The 20873-nt window shown below is 45.3% G+C and overlaps 1 protein-coding gene across 2 annotated transcripts in view; it reads left to right on the top strand.

Annotated features, from left to right (window-relative positions):
• Window positions 1–20873, top strand: part of UGGT1 (UDP-glucose glycoprotein glucosyltransferase 1) — an 822704-nt gene that overhangs the window by 129466 nt on the left and 672365 nt on the right. For both annotated transcript variants that reach the window (XM_078666074.1, XM_078666073.1), the window contains exon 9: window positions 13615–13715. In XM_078666074.1, the coding sequence (XP_078522200.1) occupies window positions 13615–13715 (101 nt within the window). The remainder of the gene's footprint in view (window positions 1–13614; window positions 13716–20873) is intronic.

Raw genomic sequence — 20873 nt, 5'->3', positions numbered from 1 at the left:
AATCCAAGATCTTAGAAGCTTCTGGGAAGCGTGTAGCGGCTCAAGCAGCTAATATTTGGAGGATCTCCAATACACAAGCCCTGTTAGCAAGATATGACAGGGCCCACTATGACACGTTAGAGCAGCTACTGCAACACCTGCCAGATGCTTATAAGGAGGGAGCAGAAATGCTTATACGAGAAGGGAAGTTGATCTCCAACGCGTCCATTAAGTGTGCGTTAGATGCAGCTGACACAGCGGCTAGGGCCATAAACACTAGCGTAATGCTCAGACGGCATGCCTGGCTCCGCATCTCTGGTTTCAAGTCGGAAATCCAAACTACTCTACTTAATCAGCCAGTTAACCCTGACTTCCTGTTTGGTCCTGCGGTAGAGACCACTCTAGAAAAAATAAAGAAAGACACTGAAACTGCAAAATCCATGGGAGCTCTGCAGTCTCAACAGTTATGGGGCAGTTTCTTTCGTCGCTCCGGTAACAGGGGAGCTTCTAGAGGTCAAGCGTCGCAACAAGCCCAATACACCAAGGGAGGCACACAATCCACCTATAACAAGAACAATAGGGGTGGATACCGTGGGAACAGCACCAAAGGCAGAGGACGTGGAAATAATAATGCCAGATCCTCCGCCACTAACAAACAGTGACGTCTTGTCACTGCCCCCCGACCATACCACACCGGTCGGGGGAAGACTTCAGCAGTTCCTGCCAGTCTGGGAAAGCATTACCACGGACAGGTGGGTGAGACCACTTATACATCACTGCTATTGTCTGGAATTAACCTCCACTCCACCCAACATACCCCCAAGGCACCGTCCTATGTCCGCAGAGCACATGCACTTATTGCATCTCCATGCTGCAAAAAGGGGCCATAGAACTCGTGCCTTGAGAACAACAGGGTACAGGGGTGTATTCACTGTACTTCTTTATCCCGAAAAAAGACGGGTCTCTCTGGCCCATTCTAGACCTCAGACCCTTAAACCAATACATCCTATCAGAACACTTTCACATGCTCACTTTACAGCAAGTTCTGCCACTGCTCAGTCAGGGAGATTTCCTGGCAACCCTAGATCTGAAGGATGCCTATTTCCACATTCCCATTCACCCCAGTCACAGGAAATATCTCAGGTTCGCCATCAACAACCCGCATTACCAGTTCAAGGTCCTGCCTTTCGGGGTCACTACTGCCCCCAGAGTGTTTACAAAATGCTTAGCGACAGTGGCCGCGCATCTTCGGAGACAACACATCCATGTCTATCCGTATCTCGACGACTGGCTTGTCCAGGCAAAATCGGCCCAGCAGTGTGCCAGCCACATGTCCCGCACAATTCACCTCCTACACAGTCTAGGATTTTCACTAAATTACCCGAAGTCTCATCTTCAACCCGCCCCTGTCCAACAGTACCTAGGCGCAGAAATAAACACTCTCACTGCCACAGCGCAACCGAACTCAGCGAGAGTCAACAGCATGCAGGTGCTGATTCAAAAACTCAAGCCACAACACTCGCTCCCAGCGCAAGTGTTCATGCAACTAATAGGCATGATGGCCTCCTGCATCTTTATAGTCCCTCATGCGAGGCTTCACATGCGTCCGCTTTAGGATTGCTTGGCACGCCAGTGGAACCAGGCTCAGGGACAGCTGAAAGACCTAGTGTTGGTAACCGGTCGTGCATACAACTCTCTGCATTGGTGGAACACACAAAACCTTTGTAGGGGGCGACCGTTCCAGGAGCCTGTACCACAGGTGGTGCTAACAGCGGACGCATCTCTCCAGGGCTGGGGAGCTCATGTTCTCCATTATACTGTGCAGGGACTGTGGACCACACAGCAGAAACGGTTGCACATCAACCTCCTGGAATTGATGGCAATCTTCATGGCGATGAAGGCATTCAAGTTGCATCTCTGCAACAAAGTCGTGCTTATCCGACGGACAACATGACTGCGATGTATTACATTCAAAATCAGGGAGGGACACACTCCACAATTGTCACACCTAGCACAGTGCATGTTGAAGTGGGCCATTCAGAGGAACATGTTCCTCATGGCGGAACACCTCCCAGGCAGGGACAACCAGATGGCGGACCTGCTCAGCAGACACAGCCATCAGATGCACGAGTGGGAGATACATCCCTCAGTGCTCCCACCATATTTCCAGCAGTGGGGTCATCCAGAGATAGACCTATTCGCCACACAAGAAAACGCAAAATGCCACACCTTCGCCGCCAGGTTCCCACACCCGCAGTCTCAGGGCAATGCGATATGGATGAACTGGTCGAACAGATTTGTGTACGCTTTTCCTCCGGCACCACTCATACCTCTGGTGGCGCGCAAACTGAGGCAGCACTCCATGACACTCATCCTGGTTGCTCCAACGTGGGCGAGGCAAGCCTGGTACACCACGTTCCTAGAACTTTCAGTGGTGCCCCACCAGCGACTAAAACTCACACCCAGTCTCCTCACTCAGAGCCATGGAGACATTCAGCACCCAGATCCGCAACAGTTGAGCCTTGCAATATGGCTCCTGAGGTCATAGAGTTTGGCTACCTGAACCTGCCCCCTGACTGTATGGACATCATCAAGGAGGCTAGACGACCTGCCACCAGGGCATGCTATGCGGCGAAATGGAAGCGTTTTGTCATCTATTGTTCCAATAATGACATTACTCCACTGGATGCTTCCACGCAAAACATCATATGTTACTTGCTGCACCTATACAGATGCAATCTAGCGTATAGTTCCATCAGGATACATTTGGCTGCAATGGCCGCTTATCTTCAAATTAGACAGCACCTCTCCCTTTTCAGAGTGCTGGCCATTAAAGCTTTTATGGAGGGACTCAAAAGGGTCATTCCTCCAAGACACCCTCCTTCGCCTGTCTGGAACCTCAACATAGTCCTCACCCGGCTCATGGGTCCACCATTTGAGCCTCTTCACTCTTGTGAGATACAATTTCTCACATGGAAAGTGGCTTTTCTGTTGGCGATCACGTCGCTCAGACGAGTTAGTGAGTTGCAAGCCCTCACTATTCAAGAGCCTTTCATTCAAATTCATGCTAATAGAGTAGTGCTGCGTACCAACCCTAAATTTATGCCCAAGGTAGTGTCACAGTTCCACATTCACCAAACTATTGAACTACCAGTATTCTTCCCAAATCCTGATTCAGTAGCAGACAGAGCACTACACACACTAGATGTTAAAAGGGCTCTCCTGTATTACATAGACAGGACTAAAGATTTCAGGAAAACAAAACAACTGTTTGTTGCCTTCTCTCCACAGCACAAGGGCAACCCAATTTCTAAATCTGGTATAGCCAGATGGATTGTTAAGTGCATACAGATCTGTTATCAAAAGGCAAAACGCACATTAACAGTTCCCTTAAGAGCGCATTCCACACGCAAGTTAGGGGCATCCATGGCTCTCCTTGGTAACATTCCTCTAGAGGATATATGTAGAGCAGCCACATGGACCACCATACACACATTCACCAAACACTACTGCGTGGATGTACACTCAAAACAGCAAGCTGCTGTAGGTCAAGCTGTTCTCAAAACTCTTTTTCAGACTGCTGCAGCTGGCACGGGCAACCGCCGCTAGGGAGGGCACTACTATTTATTCTATGCATAGATATAAATTCAGCAGCCCACATGCCTCGAACGGAATATGCTACTTACCAGTATGCATCTGTTCTTGGCATGTAGGGCTGCTGACATTTATATCGCCCACCCTCCTCCCCGGTGCCTGTCGCAGCTGTAGCACTCAGAATTATTCTCAAGCATGGTCATCACTTAAAGTATCATACTCCATCTCTGCCACAATGGCGAAAAACAATCTGAGCATGGAGAGGATGCCCATGCGCACTGTAGTCCAGGGGAGGAGCCACCTACCTCGTGATACTTCGAAGACTCTTCCAGGACAACAATGTGCAATCATCCGGACCCAACACTAGGCGGCGATCTATGCATAGATATAAATGTCAGCAGCCCTACATGCCAAGAACAGATGCATACTAGTAAGTAGCATATTCCTTACTTACCTTCGATAACGCTTTATCTGGTAGAGACCCTATCTAGCTGCATATTTCTTACAAACCCATCCTCCCTGCTCTGCAGACCGATTTCTAGGGTTAGGGCTAATCCCTTTCAGGGTCCTAGTTTGAACACACCAGTGTCAGTGCACTTAATGGCTCTGCGCTTCTGGCGTGCAGAGTTGTGAAAAGTAACTGACGTCAGCGCGCCGAGGTGGCCCCTATACAGGTGACGTGAACATCACTACTGGTGCGGACGATGTCACGCTGAGCCGACCCACTACACCTACTTGCGCAGAGGTACTACTCACCAATAATCTTCCGGATCAAGTCTTCCGCTGTGGAAATTCAAAGGTAAGGCATCTCTAGTTGGATATTGTTTCTACCAGATTAGGTGTTACCGAAGGTAAGTAACTTGTTCATCTGTTTCATTTAGTTTCTCTCTCCATAGTGACATGAGATCCAAATTAGTGGTGACTGGACAGAGCGCTGCTTAGACAGCGTTGTTTAATTCTCATATCTTGTGAGTTGAGTCTTGCTAGACTAGTGCTACTAGCATTGTACCTTTTGTTTTGCCTAATACATGGTTTGTGTCAGTTGGAATCCGTTCTGTACATTGGGAAGAAACAATAAACTATGCTGAGTCAATTAGTCCTGAGTTAATCAGTGAGAAGGAATAAGGTTGTGGCAAAATGTAAACCCCCCCCAAAAAAGATGAAAAGGTTCTATGTGATTCTTTGAATTAACCCCTTGGCTGCTAAGCCTTTCCCCCTAGAATTCTAAGACTTCATGGGGATTCTGAGGGTACATTTTGAGTTTATTGGGAAAAGTAGGAAAAAATACACTGCAAAAAGTGTCCCTGTCCCCCCTCCTAAAGATGGCATCAACAAAAGGTTTGGTGTGCTAAAGTCACAATTTTCTTGGCTTTCAGGAACATGCAGAGCTGAATCAAATTTATTTATTTATTTTTTTACTACAGTTTTGCCATTTTTCAAAGATGTAGCCCATTTTTGGGTCTAGCACATGTGCTGCTCGCTCTGCGAGTCATGCTGTATTAGGGTATGGAATGGAAGCTCCGTCCACTCTCCGCCCATATTTTGTCACTGTCCTTCGTAAATGCTGCCTTCTGATTTGTAAACAGGCTTGTTAGTCCCTCCTTGGTACTGCCTTGTCTCCATTTGTCACCTCCCTTTAGGACTGGACCTTTTACTTCGGATGTTACATGGTCTGTGTTATTTAGCAAGTGAGTAATAGTGAATGCACACCTTTGCTGAAACTGCCATAAGAATGCGTGCAAAACAGAGCTGCGTCGTCCCAACACAGCTAATCCTAAGATGCTAAAAAAATGTACCGCAATTAGCGCTCCCTGCTACTGCACTGCTGGACGGAGGAAATGCCCCATTGTGAACCATATTGTCCAAAGTAAACCAAATAATCCAAAGTACACCAACTTGTAAATGTCACTTTTAACCATGTTCTTAATTTGTTTATAGAATCACTCCGGAGACATCAAATTAGACCAGAATGCTTTATTCTTGCATTTTCAAATGCCTTTTGTCGCCAATCTAGGCTTTTACATTGGCACGTGCAGTCATCCAAATTTCATGGCAAACACTTACTTAAAATCCAATGCATTTCGAACCTGTAGGTTCTTCATCAGGGGTCACTGTGAAAGATTAGAAAACAACTTAGTAGTATCATTTGAAAGAGTTCTATTCTTGAGCGGCTGGTTAAAGGTGTTGGCTTTCATTCAGCTCATTTCAACAGCAGTACTAGTTCTCATGCCACTAATATCCTCAGTGTCTATGCTGATAATAATTGTACTGTTCCTATTGACACCACTACAAATTGCAGCCATAATTCAAGCTTATGTCTTTGTTTTGTTACTAAGTCTGTACTTACAAGAAAACGTTAAACAGCACCCCAAGCGTACGCCTATCACATAGTAGACCCAAGCCCTTGACCACTTACAGGAGCTATTGCAGCACTTCTATTGACCTCTGGTTTAGCAATATGGTTCCATTTCGGATCAATAACCCTAATAACATTAGGACTAGTAATTATACTCTTAACAATACTTCAGTGATGACAGGATATTATTCGAGAAGGCACATTCCAAGGACATCACACTTTACCTGTCCATAAAGGCATTCGATACTGGGTAATCCTATTTATTAATTTTTTTAAAATTTTTAATTTAATTTAATTTGTATTTATTTATTTTGTAAAAAAATTTTTTTAAAGAATTTTACAACTCTAGCCTCGCCCCATTCTCAAAACAAGGAGAATGTTGACCCCCCACCGGGATCACTCACACCTGTGCTTGACACTGTGGTCACAGGTTCAGTACATTTAGCAATTGTGACAGTCATTTGAACACAACTACTTGCCAAGGAGGTAAGTATTCATGTGTTCCATGGCAGGATTAGATAGCAGCCATCCTCGTTGGAACACCTAAAATCCACTTCTCCCCAATCAAATCTGTTCTCAACCTTGCTGCTAGGCTTATCACAGATTGCAAACTGTTCAATCACATCTCCCGTGCACTCAAAATCCCTCAAATGGCTCCCCTTTAAAGGCAAATCCACCTACAAGACCGCTTGCATCACGCATAAAGCCCTTCATCAAAACACCCCGCTGTACCTCTTTGACAAAGTCCACAAAGCCGGCGGCTCTAGTGTGTTGAGGAGCCCCAACACACTCGCTCTCATTCCTCCTCTGTTAAATAAGAAATCCACACAATCCCGCTCCTTCTCTGGAAATATGCCTACCATCTGGAATTCCCTCACTATAGAATTTGCTGCAACCCCTCCTACTACAGCTTCAAAAAAGCCCTGAAACTGCACCTTCTCGCCAAATACTGGGGTCCTTAATCCCTACACCGGACACTATTCCCAATCCTGCTTCTCACTGTTTTGGGTTCCCCCTTATCGATCTCCTGACTTCCTCTCCCCCCCCCCTCTTCTTATAACTAACCTATTTTACTACCTTTCCCCTCTTATATCACTAAGTCCCCTTGTAGTTTCAGCCTGCGTCTCACTCCTTGGGGCTCCCCTTACCGATCACTTGACTTCTTCTTTCACCCCTCTTCCTATTACTACCCTATTTAACTACCTTTCCCCTCTCCTATAACTAAATCCCCTTATAGCCCCAGCCTTCACTTACCCAGTTCTTCCTCACCCTTTCCCTTCTGCTTCCTCCCCTCCTTCTTTAGCCTTTCCCAACCACACTTGGTGTATTACTCATGACTCGCTGTATTCTAATGTATATCTTGATGTTATTAGCCCTGGTAATTATTTTGGTCTGTTTTTATTGTTCTAAGTTGTTTGTGTATGCTCAGTGGCGGCTCCTCTATAGGGACGTTTGGGCGCCACCCCCATGCTTTCTCGCCGTGAGAGAAGGCAGAAACATAAATGGTAATAACTACCATTTATGTTTCTGCCTTCTCGCACGGCGAGAAAGCAGAAATTCCTGGTTGGGGGAGGGCGGTGTTGCTCGAGGGCAGGGGGGAGTGGCTTGCCCACTGTTCATACTGCCTGCCCAAACAGGCAGTATGAACAACAGTGGGCAAGCCACTCCCCCCTGCCCTCGAGCAACACCGCCCACTCTCCCTGTTCTCTATGCTTGCTAAGAAATGACCCAGGTGGGGCAGCGGCCTCACCAATCACAACGCTGCCATTGTGATTGGTGGAGGGGAGGGAGGCTGCCTTCCTGATGACTGCAGGAATTCAAAGAGCAGGACGGCGGGAGTCTAGGGACGGTTAGTTTTACTTTTTTTTTTCCATTACACCCCTCCCGCCCATCCCCTCCGCGGCGCGACGACCCCATTTCTTACCCCCCCTATCCCCACACACCCCCCCCGCCCATAATGCTGTCCGCGACTGGAAGCAGATAAGCAGACTGACGCTGCACTTTAGCCAGCAAGGGGTGTCGGTAAAAGCCAGCTCAGGTCCCATGGCCCGCCTCCTCCTCCTCCTCCTCCTCGAAGCAGCCCACATACTCACACTTCTAGAGGGCTGCTGTCCTTGGTTTTGTTTCCTCAGCAGCACCCCACCACTTTGAAATATCACCAGCCGCGACTGTGTATGCTACCTCATTATACAAATGTTTTTTTTTTTTAAACCGTTTTTATTGCAAAAAATAATTGTCATTGAAATACACAGCCATATGCCTACAACCCAGGGGGGCCGGCAGCTCATAAAACCAAGGCGCTATACACAGCATTGTCGCCCACATCCCGGAGGCGAGGCAGCGCCACATGTAATTATATTGGCACTCGTTATTACTTAGGCTGTGTCTGCTGCTGATCAGTGAATATAGCTATTTTACAAAAAAATATAACCAACAAAGAGATGTCAGCACCACTTGCCACTGTCTGGACCCTCACTGGGTGTGTTGGCATGTAACCACAGAACCGCCCTCCGATTATGAATCTATACCTGGTCCCACCCCCGAATGTCTCTGACCTCAATATGTCTCCCCACCTCGCCCTCCGCACCCTGTAAAGTGTGGGGCTCGACTACTATCCCTACATGCCGTGTGTGCACTGTTTCATGCGAGTGCTTTGTCCCTTATGTAGTGAGGGTGTCAGTGCCTTCTGCAGGTTCTGTCGTTGCCCCCTCCGTCGAACTCTCAGCTTTACTGTTCAAGTATGTAGTGTACAAACCCCAGAAGTTCTTCGGTCTGCTCCGAGGGGGTTAGCAGTTCGCTACAGTTCTCTGATTGCGTACAACAATAGAGGACATCATGCAACCACTGTGTCATTGTAGGCAATGGGCCCCTCATCCAACACATTGCCACCCCACGTTTTGCCATCAGTAGGCCCATGTCCACTAGTCTGCGGGCTGCTTTCGGTAACCGTTTAGAGTAGCCTAGCAGGGCCACGGGGGGATCGGGGACAATCTCGAGCCCAACTATGACGCTCCGTTCCCGGAACACCTTAACCCAATACTGGGAGATGCCCGGGCATTCCCATGCCAAGAGAATGAAATCCGCCACGGGGGAGTGACATCTTTCGCAGGTCGCCTCGTCCCTTAGCTCGTATCTCTGCAATCTCTCCGGTGTGTAATAAACCCTATTAATGTATTTGAAATGTATAAGCCTGTGCCTGCCGTGTAACGATATGCGTTTTGTGTTGATGCAGCAATAAGACCACATGGCGTCGTCTATAGGCATGTCCAGATCCCGCTGCCAGGCCATCCTGGCCTTTGTATACTGATTTGCTCTGTGAGACATTGCCAACTTGTATAAGGTGGAGACGAGCTTACGGGGAGATTTAGTTTTAATAATGTATGATAGTTATTTAACTTCAGGGGGTTCGCTTAGGTCTTCCTCCAGCTGTTGTTGTAGAGCCCTACGTACCCTGTGGAACTGAAAGCGTTGAAGCAAACTCATTATACAAATGTTATTTCACAATTTTTTTCCTCTAAAAAAAACATGTAAAGCGCTCTGATACCCTCGGGTCCAGCCAGCGCTATATAAAACCTTAGAAGTAAATAAATAAATTAGAACACAGTTTAATTAACACAGATGATACTGTCTGTAAAAGTTGCATTAATTCCACTTAGCGCCTCATTGTCTGTGGTTCTATGCTGATGAGCTCTGTCGATTAAGTCATTCTATTGCCCAGGTTAATGCAAAATGTCAGTCCTACTTTGATGTTTTGTGTAATGTCAAAGGTTTTAATGCCAAAATCTGGTCACCCCAGCAGATGAGTGACTGCTCTTCGAAGTGTGAGTCTGGGCGAATCACTTAATCTTCCTGTGCATAAGAGAAATGAATGCTTCCTTGAGTGACGTAACTGGTGCTCAAGTAAACTGCTCCGATACCCTCTGGTTCAGTGTGCGCTATATAAAAACTGCAAATAAATAAATACATGGCGATCCAATCCTTGGCCTCTCTGTAAGGCGCACAGAGCATTGGTCATGTATGCCAGTTGCAGTTGTGATTCTATGCAAATGTGAGGGTAGAGTGGCACTCTGTGGGAATCTTAGTTTATTTGTTTACATCAGACCCTTAGTTATATAGGCCCACCCTTTTTAGCCCATCCCCCTGTTTCATTCCACTTAAAGCCCTGTACACAAGTGAAGTTTCACATAGGTCCCGTTTTTTGGTCTCCTTGTAGCTCACGCACTGACCTCTTTGTTCTTTAGCCCTTTCTGTATTGGTTTACTTACCAGTCCAAAGCTGCCAGCTTGACAATTTGGCTTTCTGTGGCCAAACCTTTGCGTGCAAACACCAAGGCCAAGCCTTGCTTGTATTTATGGTTAACATAGCAAGCATTCAGTGTTATTCCCTATGTTCCTTATGGTGTACAATCGTTAGGGGGTTAACTTTACCAGTAAACCAACAGCAGGCATTCCTGTTCACCCCCCCCCGTACGCCAGCAAAGACAACTCGCATCCATGTGCACATTTTACAGATGTGATCTGCTCTGCGTCGAGATATGTGTTGTAGAACACACTGCTAACTTTGTTTGGACTCTTGTCTGGATCAGTACCAGCGCTAATTAAGGTTGTGACACTTACGATAAGAAGAGGCATGATATAGGGCCTTTCAATCAGTCAAGACTTGAAATTCTGAACTGATGTCTTCTTCCGGAGCAGCGTGCTACTTGGTGAAAAAAGCTCTTTGAAGCCTGATCAGGGGTCTTACTACCATGATCTCCCAATAAACACTTTTTAGACCCTTCCCTCTTCTGTCTATCCACTATCCTTTTCAATCCAACTAACAGACTCGCATGTCCACCGCTCAAATTAATTCCTATTTCCCTGTACTAACCCACCACTAAACTTTTATGAGTTCCAGACGAGCGTGCTACTCTGAGAAAAGAGCTTCGATGCCTCGTCAGGGGTAGTAGGCTCTATATAAATACAATTACAGTATCAACATCAATAGTTTTGGCCTAAAAACTTGCAGTAAATCTTCGCATGCCCTAGTTGGCCCTTAAAAAACTGGTGGACGGTCTTGATAATTTTTTAGGTCGAGCCTGCGCAGAGCATGCGCTGCTCTGCGAGACATGCTGTATTGGAATATGCACTTGAAGCCCCGCCCATTCTCCACCCATATTTGTCATTGGCTTGTGCCATTGTCCTTAGTAAATGCGGGCTTCTTATTTGGAAATAGGTTTGTTAGTCCCTCCTTAGTTCCGCCTTGTCTTCATTTGTAACCTCCCATGAGGACACCCTTTCTACATGTGTTGTTGCTCTGTGGCTTTAATTACTGCCTCCGAGCACTATTTCGTTTAATGAGTTTCGCATGTCTGCTGTTGCAGGCATGACACGCTCGCTTGCAACATCTTTTTATTTTTTTTATTTTATTTTTTTACATAGCACAGCATGCCACAGTGATTTGCTTCACTTGCCTTCTAGTCACAATGGCAGATTTACTTAAGCAATATACCATTAAATCTGCTAGACCCTTCTGGTTGCGTGGTTATATAGTGTTTTTGGGTTTTACGAGAACTCGTAGTGCCCAGTGCCAATAACTGAAATGCAACTTGCAGTGGTTTTTCATGGTGTTACAGGTATGGGGCAATTCATATGGTAAAATATTAAGAGTGAAAAATAGGTATCAAGCAAACCTATGCATTTCCGAAATGAGCTCACAATATGGAGTTTATAAGCAGTCCTTATTTACACATCCCTGAATTTGTGGGTACCCATGCTTGCATGTGAATTGGAGGGCGTTTCCCAAAATGTTTTTTTTCTTACACACTGACTTACATTTGGAAGGCACAAATGCAGAGAATTACAATTGGTAGTAACACTTGTTCTACTATTCTGTATTCCCCGAAGTCTTCCAATAAAAATGGTGCCACACTTGTGGGGGTATGCAAAGGGCCAAAGAAACACAACTTGCACACATCAAATTTTTCCACTGAAAACAGACCCTTTTTTGTTGTTGTACAACTTCTATGTGTGCTTGTATGTTTGACTCTTAGGGGGATGGAAGGACACCCTGTGTGGTTGGGAGGGTTTATGTGTGTCTGGTGTTTTGCTGTTCTGTGGGTACAATGCCTTTGTTTGCACTCTTGCCCCCCCACCCCTTGCAAGCCTCCTATCGTACACCTAAGAACGTCCATGTCCGTTCTTAGGTCACTAGTGATCTTAATGATGTCTGAATCAGGAAAAGGTGGTCCCGCGCTCGATGGGAAGGCACCCCTTCCCGCTCTTCCATAGTTATAAAGTCATCAACTATACATTGAAGGGGTGAGAACCTATTGCTGCAAGTAACTTCATAATTGGGTAGGCCTAGGATCAGCTGAGTATATGTGATGTTTCATTGATGACTGGCGTGGGTTTCCCTGCCTTCTGGCTTCGTATATTAGATTTGTAGAATGCATTTTTGTGTGTTAGGGCCTGCACAGGATTCCTTCAAACTATGAATAGAAGCGTGCTCAGGTGGTCTAATATGTCCTCACATTCCACCAAATGGCTATCAATGCGATCGAGCACGCGTTTCACCCCAGCGTGCTTTAGTGCTTTCGTCCACACCACCACAGCCCCACCATCAGCAGTTTTAATTTTTCCCATTGCCATCCTTTAGGCTAAGCTCAGGGCGACACCCTACTGTGCAATTGTTGTAAAAACGCAATAAATACGGAATTAGTCTGGTGGTTCCAAGTGACCAAAAAACTAGCCCCTCTATGGCTCCAAGCAATCAAACGCAGGGGCGCACACAGTACCTTTACTGTCTAAAATGATGTCCTTAGTGGGGTGGCCCAACCTCTTCCGGGCTATGATGGGCGCGGATGGGCCCAGACGTGTCCCTCACTTTGAGGGGCGAGGCAGCACTGTATGTGCAATGGCCACACCTCTCCCATGTCAGCTGCGGCGGATTCGGATGCTGTTGTACCCTGGGACTCAGAGTCCCACCAGAGCAATGCAGGGCAGTAAAGAAGAATCAGACAGCCCCCACCAGCAGAGCAATGACAATATTTGTTTCCTTATGCATTTAAAGCTAGTTCTTTACCTCTGGTCTATATTGACTTGTAAAGCTCCATCCTTTAAGGCGGAGACCTTCCATGATGCCACCTTCTTGCTTTCGCTTCTTTGTGAGTGGGTTCGTTCTCCAATTCTAGAAAAATACAGCAGTTTAATTATTTCAGTTTCATTTCTCCAGAGAAGGAGATATTAAGATATTCTAGACCGTGGCTCTAACAAGATGGGCCTTCCTTTAAATTAGAGCATGCAATACCTATGTTTGCTCTACAACCCATGAAAAGTCTTTCTTTCATCCTATCGAGACAGTGCATTGGCTCACCAAAATCTTGTGCTCCCTTTCAGAGTGCTCCAGCTCAGAAGGAGCCATGCCTACAGTACATCACTATAAACATTGTAGGAAGAGAACATGTTCACAAATGGGTGTGAGAAGTGTACATCCAATTAATTGGTGCACAACTCTTCATAGACTTCAACCTCTTTGGCACAGTAATCCAGTTCTCTCATAAGAGATTTGCATGACTGCTCATGCTGCAGCTTTTAGAGTGCATTGGAATAGTCGTGCTATAGCCATCTCATTCTTGGAAATTCTAACTTGAAAGCTCAAATGTTCTTACAAAGGTTACCTTCTTATGGTGTGTTCTTTTGTTTCAGGCAGTTGTACCCTGAGCTGAAAGAGCAGTTAAAAGAACTGCGAAATCACCTGGTTGAAAGCACCAATGAGATGGCACCACTGAAAGTCTGGGAGCTGCAAGGTAAGAAAAAGTATAATACTATCGATCGCATTCTTCTTTCTATCCTCCGAAAAAGCAATATTTATACCACAGCAGTTTGTGAAAAATGCAATTTGTCTCTGTTCCGAGTGAAGTTTTGTTTTTGTTTGGTGCCTAAAATTGTTATCTCCTTTGACGTCACCCTCAGGATCAACTCTCTTCTCTGTTACTAAGTTAGAGAATGCTTTCATTTAATTTGGATAGCCTCTTGTGTCAAATATCCAGAGCTGTATCGACCCTGCAAATGAGCTATATTGATTTAAGTCAGATGTAGCTCTAGCATAAAAACACACTGGCAATATCTTGTTTCTACCGTCGGTGTCAAAAGTAGACCTAGTTACATGGGTTCCTCTAATGTCTCCTGAATTTTGACAGTTTCTTCACAATGGGTTTTCTGCTTTGTGTTTTTAAAATCCACATTAAACAATGTTACTTTTCACCATCAATATCTGACTCAGCCAGCATGTGCTTGAGGTTAAGACAGTGTTGACTGCGTTCATGCTCATAAAAAAATCTCTTTGGAATGTCTGTTGTGTTAGAGTCCCGAGCACAGTACAAGGGTCACAGTTTAATTTACCCACTGAGAAAACCGAGCATATGCACAAATGTAATGGTCCTCTTCTCTCTTTACATACATATGATACAGAGAAAGAGGATGACGTCCACAGTTGTAGCATTAGGTTGTAGGACTTTGGATCAAGCCTCATTCTGGATGTAGTGGCATGCCAGAGCTCCACATTGTATATAAATGAAATGTGCTGCAGTGTCCACTTGTTTAACAAGACTATTGTAAACCAAGCGTGTCCAGTGTAGGTCCAAGAGAGATGGCTCCTTGCTAGGTTTTCTTGCTAACTCTTAAAAATGCAGTTCCAGTCCTTGTAGATTACTTGTATGTAGGTTTCTCTTATGTGGGTAGTCTACAAATGTGGCCCATAAAGACTTAAGTTGGGCGCACTTTCTTTTAATACCAATGTATATGCAAAAGCTTATGCTGTAGAAAGTTTGTGTTAATCTCTCTATGCCATTAGGTGTCTCTTCAAAATCAGACTGATCTTTCTTTCAGTAGATAGGTTCTGTGATGCCTTTTTCTTCAGTAATATATTCTTTGTTGCAGTTGTTGTCATTAGTTTGTTCGTACTACAGTCAATTTCTATACCATCTTTTAACTTGTGAGCACCCCATACCACCTCTGGCAGCAGAGTGCAAGTCACTCACCTGTGACTATTATTTTTGGTTCCTAGAGTCGCAATGCTGTTACTGTATGTGTTTGTTTTAGAAAGTACCACTGTCTAAGAGCGCCATCCTTAACTTGAGAGGCGTTAAGTAAAGAGAGACTCTTCTTGCAGGGAAAATTGATCTTGAAACCCAACTCAACACACTACCACCAGATCGCTTCAGTAATGGTGTTAGGGCATGGGTTTTGAAACTGGATTGCAACTAAATAACTGTTTTGGACGATTTAAAATCTGTTATAGCTTGGGAGCTTGGCCACGCAATTATCTTGTGTCTTTAAAAAAAAAATTAATATGTTTTAGAACATTTTATTCACAAATAACAGTGTAGAAGAGATGACATATAAATCATCACCAGTGTAACTTGGCAATGTGGTTGCAAAAGTGTTCCATTCAAAACAGGCAGCAAGCATGAGGTAGACAGAACCCTTCCAACCACATCATGTGTTCCCCTTCCTCCTTCCATTTGTGCAGCCTCGGAGCACCCGGCCATTCCACCGGTCAGTCCTCATTCTCTCTCATCTCCTTTCTTACGGGCCCCATATTTTATCAAACTTCTTCGGGAAGCTCCGCGACAGATGCATATTCTGCTCCGCTAGCATACCCCAGTCAATGTTTTGCATCTACCAGGTTGAGCTAGGAGGCCTCTATGTACCTCGAGCCTGAACAATGTTTCTTCTAGCCATCATCAATGCAGTGTTACCGAACAGAAGGGAGTAGTGCTGGAGTGTCTGTTCCCCCCAGATGCCCAGACATACCATCTGTGATGACAGCGCAACCAGAGCCCCCACTACCTTTTCCAGACGTCCCTGTCTGGTCCATCAATATGCCTCCAGTCTCAGGCACTCCCACAGGGTGTGCACCAGGATCCCCTCTGTCTGCAGCCCCTCCGACACCTGTCATTGGGAAGTCTGCCCATTTCATGAAGTCTTGTCCTTGTATAGTATACTCTGCACAATATTTTAAGCTATATGAGGCGAAAGCCAGCCCCGATTGCCACCTCTCTCTGGTACCTGCATCTCTCTGTCCAGTACGCATCCTCCAGTAAGCCCAGGTCCCGCTCCCAACTACCCTTCAACTTGTCCAAAGGCTGCATGCAGTTCCTAACCAAGGTGGCATAAATGATGGACACCGCATGGAATTGAAGTGGGGCTGCCAGAAGTCTATATTCCAAAGGAGTTTCTTCCTTCATTTTCCTGAGGTGCTCGGTGCATTTGGTAAGGGCATGTCGAACCTACAAGTACTGAAATCTCTGGGACTCTGCTAATTCGTATTGCTTTTGGAGGTGCTTAAAGGAGAACATCTGTTTCCCCCCCCCCCATAAGTCCCCATCCTTAAATATTCCAATAAAATCCCACTGCTCGAAGCCCTCCAGTCGTCCTAATTCTGCATGCGCGTCTGCATCCCACAGCTTCGTTTGCTGGGTGATTGTCCCCTTCCATGTGGTTGCCTTCCTCCAAGCCTGGACCATTCCGGCTGTGGAGGCCGGACCCTTCTGCACTGCAGCTTGTCCATAGAGGGCCCTCGGATAGCCCCCTGAGTCAAAGAAAGGACAGGTAATGCTGGTCCGCAAATGCCTACTCATTAACCACTTGCAGATGTGTTGCCCCAGGAGTAGAGTTTCAGATTGGGCAAAGAAAGGCCCCCTTTGTCTGGGCCTCGCATGAGTATATAATGCTATCCTACGGCAAACCCCGTCCCACAGGAATGTCCTAGTAGTTGATTGCACTGTCCGAAGAAAAGAAAAAAAAATCCTCCAGGATATTGTACAGTGTATTTTGCATGACATAGAGGAATTTAGGTAATTAGTTCATATTGAAGAGTGCTGCTCTACTTATGAGGGACAAGGGACAACCGCAGCTTCCTCCCCCTGGTCACATCCTCTCTATAGTGACCTCGTGACCCCTTCCGATCTTAACCCTAAAAGTCGCTAGGTTCTTAAGTAATTTAGATGCCGAAGTACTGAAAACCAGACTCTGACCACTGCAGGGGGAAATACCAATCTTGGGTGAATATGCCACTGACTTAGGCCATTTTTTCTTAATTCATGAGTAGCTAGCAAAGACATTGAGGATTCTCAGCACCCGGAGAATGGATTGCAGCGGGTCAGCCAGGCCAGCCGGTTGTGGCCATAAAGGGAGATCGCATCCTCCCATTCGGGGTCCTAACACAGGCCCAGCAGGGCATCCTCCGGACCAATTCCGCTAGGGGCTCAATGGCCAAGGCAAATAACAGGGGCAATAGCAGACATCCCTGCCTAGCACCCCTTCTTAGCTGAAATTCCCTTGACAATGTCCTATTAACTTGCACTCTAGCCAAAGGTGCTGTGTACAGCTGGTGAACCCACGCCAGAAACAGCACCCTGAACCCCATCTTTTACAGCATGAATAGTTTTCTGGATTCACATGCTGTGCATTATTCTTCCATCTATTTTTTGTGTGTTCATTATCGACCACCATTTGATGGTATGTCCATCCCCTGTGTGACGTCAAACGTCACACTGGAAGTTCCTGTGTGTAGTCGCCATCCGTTCAAGAGCGAGAGAGAAGCCCATGTTTATGGAGATGGTAGAGCTGTCAACGCCAAGGAAGAGGCTGTTGCTCGACACCGAACAAGAAGCACTATAAGTTGAACGCAAGAAATGAAGGCTCAAGGCTGAAATGGCTGCCCTCCTGCAAACGAAGGAGTTTCACTCCTTGGGGAAATTCTGTATTCCTGCCAAGGCGTCGACCGAGTTCGAAGAGGACTAGTCTGCTTTGGAGACACCATCAACTCCAGAACCTCATTAAGAGGAGCAGGAAGAGTTCTACGAACTCCAGGAGGCCAAGGAAGCTACAGGGTTCGACGAAGAATCGTGGCACGATCTCTACGCCAAATCCCCATAAGGAGTAGATAACTACCCTTCTAGGCCATCTACACCAGCAGACCTATCCCTCTACAACAGCCTCATCAATAGGGCGGCTGAGACATAAGGGGTCTATTTAAAGGAGTGGAAAGGAGATTCATGCTTTCTCCTGGAAACCTTAATGCCCTCACACACTGGGAACCTATACTTACCTATTCTCCCCAGCATATTGGACCACGGGAAGGATGCATTCCGGCAACCAGCCAATGCAAGGGCCATAATTCTCAGAGTAAAGAAGAAATACAAACAATCTACTCAAGACCCTAAATACATCCAGGGAATCTTTCCTGCAATAATTATTGTAACCACCAGGAACAACGTTGCTACATCCACCGGTCTACCACCTGAAAAGGAAAGTAAGAGACTGGACCTAGTTGGAAAGAAAATGGAGAGGGAGGCAGCAACTCAATGGAGGATTGCCACCTTCAGCGCCCTCTTGAATAGGTACGGACACAGGTCTCGAAAAATTCACCCGCACACTCACAATGTCGAGTGAGATTTTATCAGGTCGAGTTATTTTTAGCATTTAATTGTCTGTGCTGGCTAGTTAACTTAAACTGGAAGGAACAGGTCTTCTGTTCATTCAGAAAGTGAATAAGAAATAAAGACGCCTTTAAATTTTGTTTTTGTCTTAACACATTTGTTCAAGGACAGAGGTTAAAAGTCAGTTTGTCTTTTTACTAATTGTTGCTTATTTGTTCCTGGAAAATAGTGCTTTCTTTTTTCCTCTTATTATGGTTAGTGCTTTTTTGTCAAGTGAGTTGTCTGACAATAAACTACACAATGTCAGGTTTTGTTTTTAACACAGCATTTAAACAGCTTGTAAATGAATAGTGCAATTATTTCAAAATATATCCGGAATCATGAAATAACTTCTTTTGCAATTCAGAAGAGTGAATCAAAAAATATTTACATAGGAGCAAAACCAATCAGAACACTTTACTTGGTGATGCAAAAATGACCAATACTTGTAGATACTCAATTTCCAGACATTGTACACTATATAGTTTTAAACCACATGTCAGTGGGAAATTCAGTGGGCATTTCAATGTAAAATCTGCTGATTGTGAATGTCAGTGTGTAGCTGCTTTATGCTTTATTATGTATTTATTAAAAGTGACCGTTTTTAAACATGAGTTGATAAACATTCCTGCCCCTGCACTGATGACAATGCGGTTAATGAACAGAGACAAGTCAGCGGTCATGTGTATCCTATATGTGGCTATATTTGTATTATATAGAGAGCAAAAGTTTAGTCTATTTAATCAAACAAGAGTATTCTGTACAGCAAACATGCTGATCTCACATATTTGAAAGTGCTCTCGTTTGTGATAAAGAAGAAAATGGCATCTCAGTGAATTAAAATACTTGCCCAGGATCACATAATTAGAAACCAGTTTATGGATCAAGAGCATTATTATTAGGTTGAGTAGATTTTCACTAGACCTGCAGGTCTAATAAGATTTTTAGAGGCCTGGGACATCAACAATGGGACGAGTTGAAGTCCCTCATGCAACACCTCCCAGAGGAGAAAAGAAAGAGAGCAAAGGCAGTGATGCAAGAGGGGAGAAACATTGCTAATACTTGCCTAAATTCAGCAGACACTGCCAGCAGGCAGATGTGCACCGGAACCACACTAAGAAGGCATGCCTGGCTCCGAGTGTTCAAATTCAAGTTAGAGGTACAAGCCATAATAATTTATGCGATGGTAACAGGAGGTGCCCAGTTTGGACAGGCGGTGAAGGAGTCCCTTCACCAATTCAAGGACAACGAGAAGGCAATGGAGCCAGTACAATTCAAGGTTTCATGTAGGAGAATAGGAACCGTATCCCAAAAGCCCACAGGCAGATCGCCCGTCACATCTGGCAAACAAAAGCAGCAACCACAGGGCATCTCGCACCATGCCATGCAACAAACCACATCCCAGCAGTGGCAACACCCTGCAAGGCAGTCCTTCCCTGACTAGGAAGGGGAAGAGCCCAAGCTCCCAGGTGGGGGAGGAACAACAAGCAAGTGACGTGTGCAACACCACATATCACCATAAAACAGCAGTGGGAGGCAGAATAGGAAATTACCCACAGGAGTGGGAATAAAATCACCTCAGACAGTTGGCGTTTGAACATAACACGTCATGGATACTGCATAGAACTACTCGCAGACCCACCACAAACCTCAGCACCCTACCAAAACCAAAAAAACAAAATGATTTTGGAGGTCAAGAGATCATACAGCTGAGTAAAGAAGTCAAAGAACTATTCACCTCCTTTCCTAACCCAGAAACGAGATCTAACCCAGAGACCAATCCTAGACCTTGGATTCCTAAACAAATTCATTCGTACAAAATGCTTCAAGAAGAAAACATTTCAAGATGACAACACTCCAAGTAGAAATAATACTCCTAAGGAAAGGGGATTATATAACCACCTTAGATCTAAAAGACGCTTACTATGAACCAAAAACACAAAGAATAATTTAGATTTGTATTGGACAAAGTGTATTATCAATTTAGAGTGCTACCATTCAGCATAAAGTGAGCCCCACGGCCGAAGGGTCTTCACCAAATGCCTCGCAGCAGTAGCAGCCCATCTAAGAAGACTAGGAATTCATGTCTAGTCGTACTTGGGCAATTGGCTAATAGTGGCACAATCAAAAGAAAATGCTACCAAGATACTTATACAGTGATCGCCACACTACAACGCCTGGGTTTCAGAATAAACCACAGGAAGTCATTACCAAAACCAGAAAAGGAAAAAGGTGTTCCTGGGAGCAACTGTAAAGTCAAGGAAAGAACAAGCATATCCAGTCCTAAGAAGAGTAAAAGTGATAATAGAGCAGACTCACCTCTACCTGAGCGATCAATTTCTGACAGTGAGGACTGTCACGAAACTGATGGGTATGATGGAATCGTGCATACCACTCTTAACATGCAAGATTACACATGCATCCCATCCCGGAATGGATCTGCAACAAATGGGCACAATAAAAAAAGGGGGATTCCTTTCT

This window comes from Lissotriton helveticus, chromosome 11, assembly GCF_964261635.1.
Source record: "Lissotriton helveticus chromosome 11, aLisHel1.1, whole genome shotgun sequence".
Classification (NCBI taxonomy): domain Eukaryota; kingdom Metazoa; phylum Chordata; class Amphibia; order Caudata; family Salamandridae; genus Lissotriton; species Lissotriton helveticus.
The sequence above is the reverse complement of the archived record's forward strand: the minus strand, read 5'-3'. Positions and strand labels throughout refer to the sequence as shown.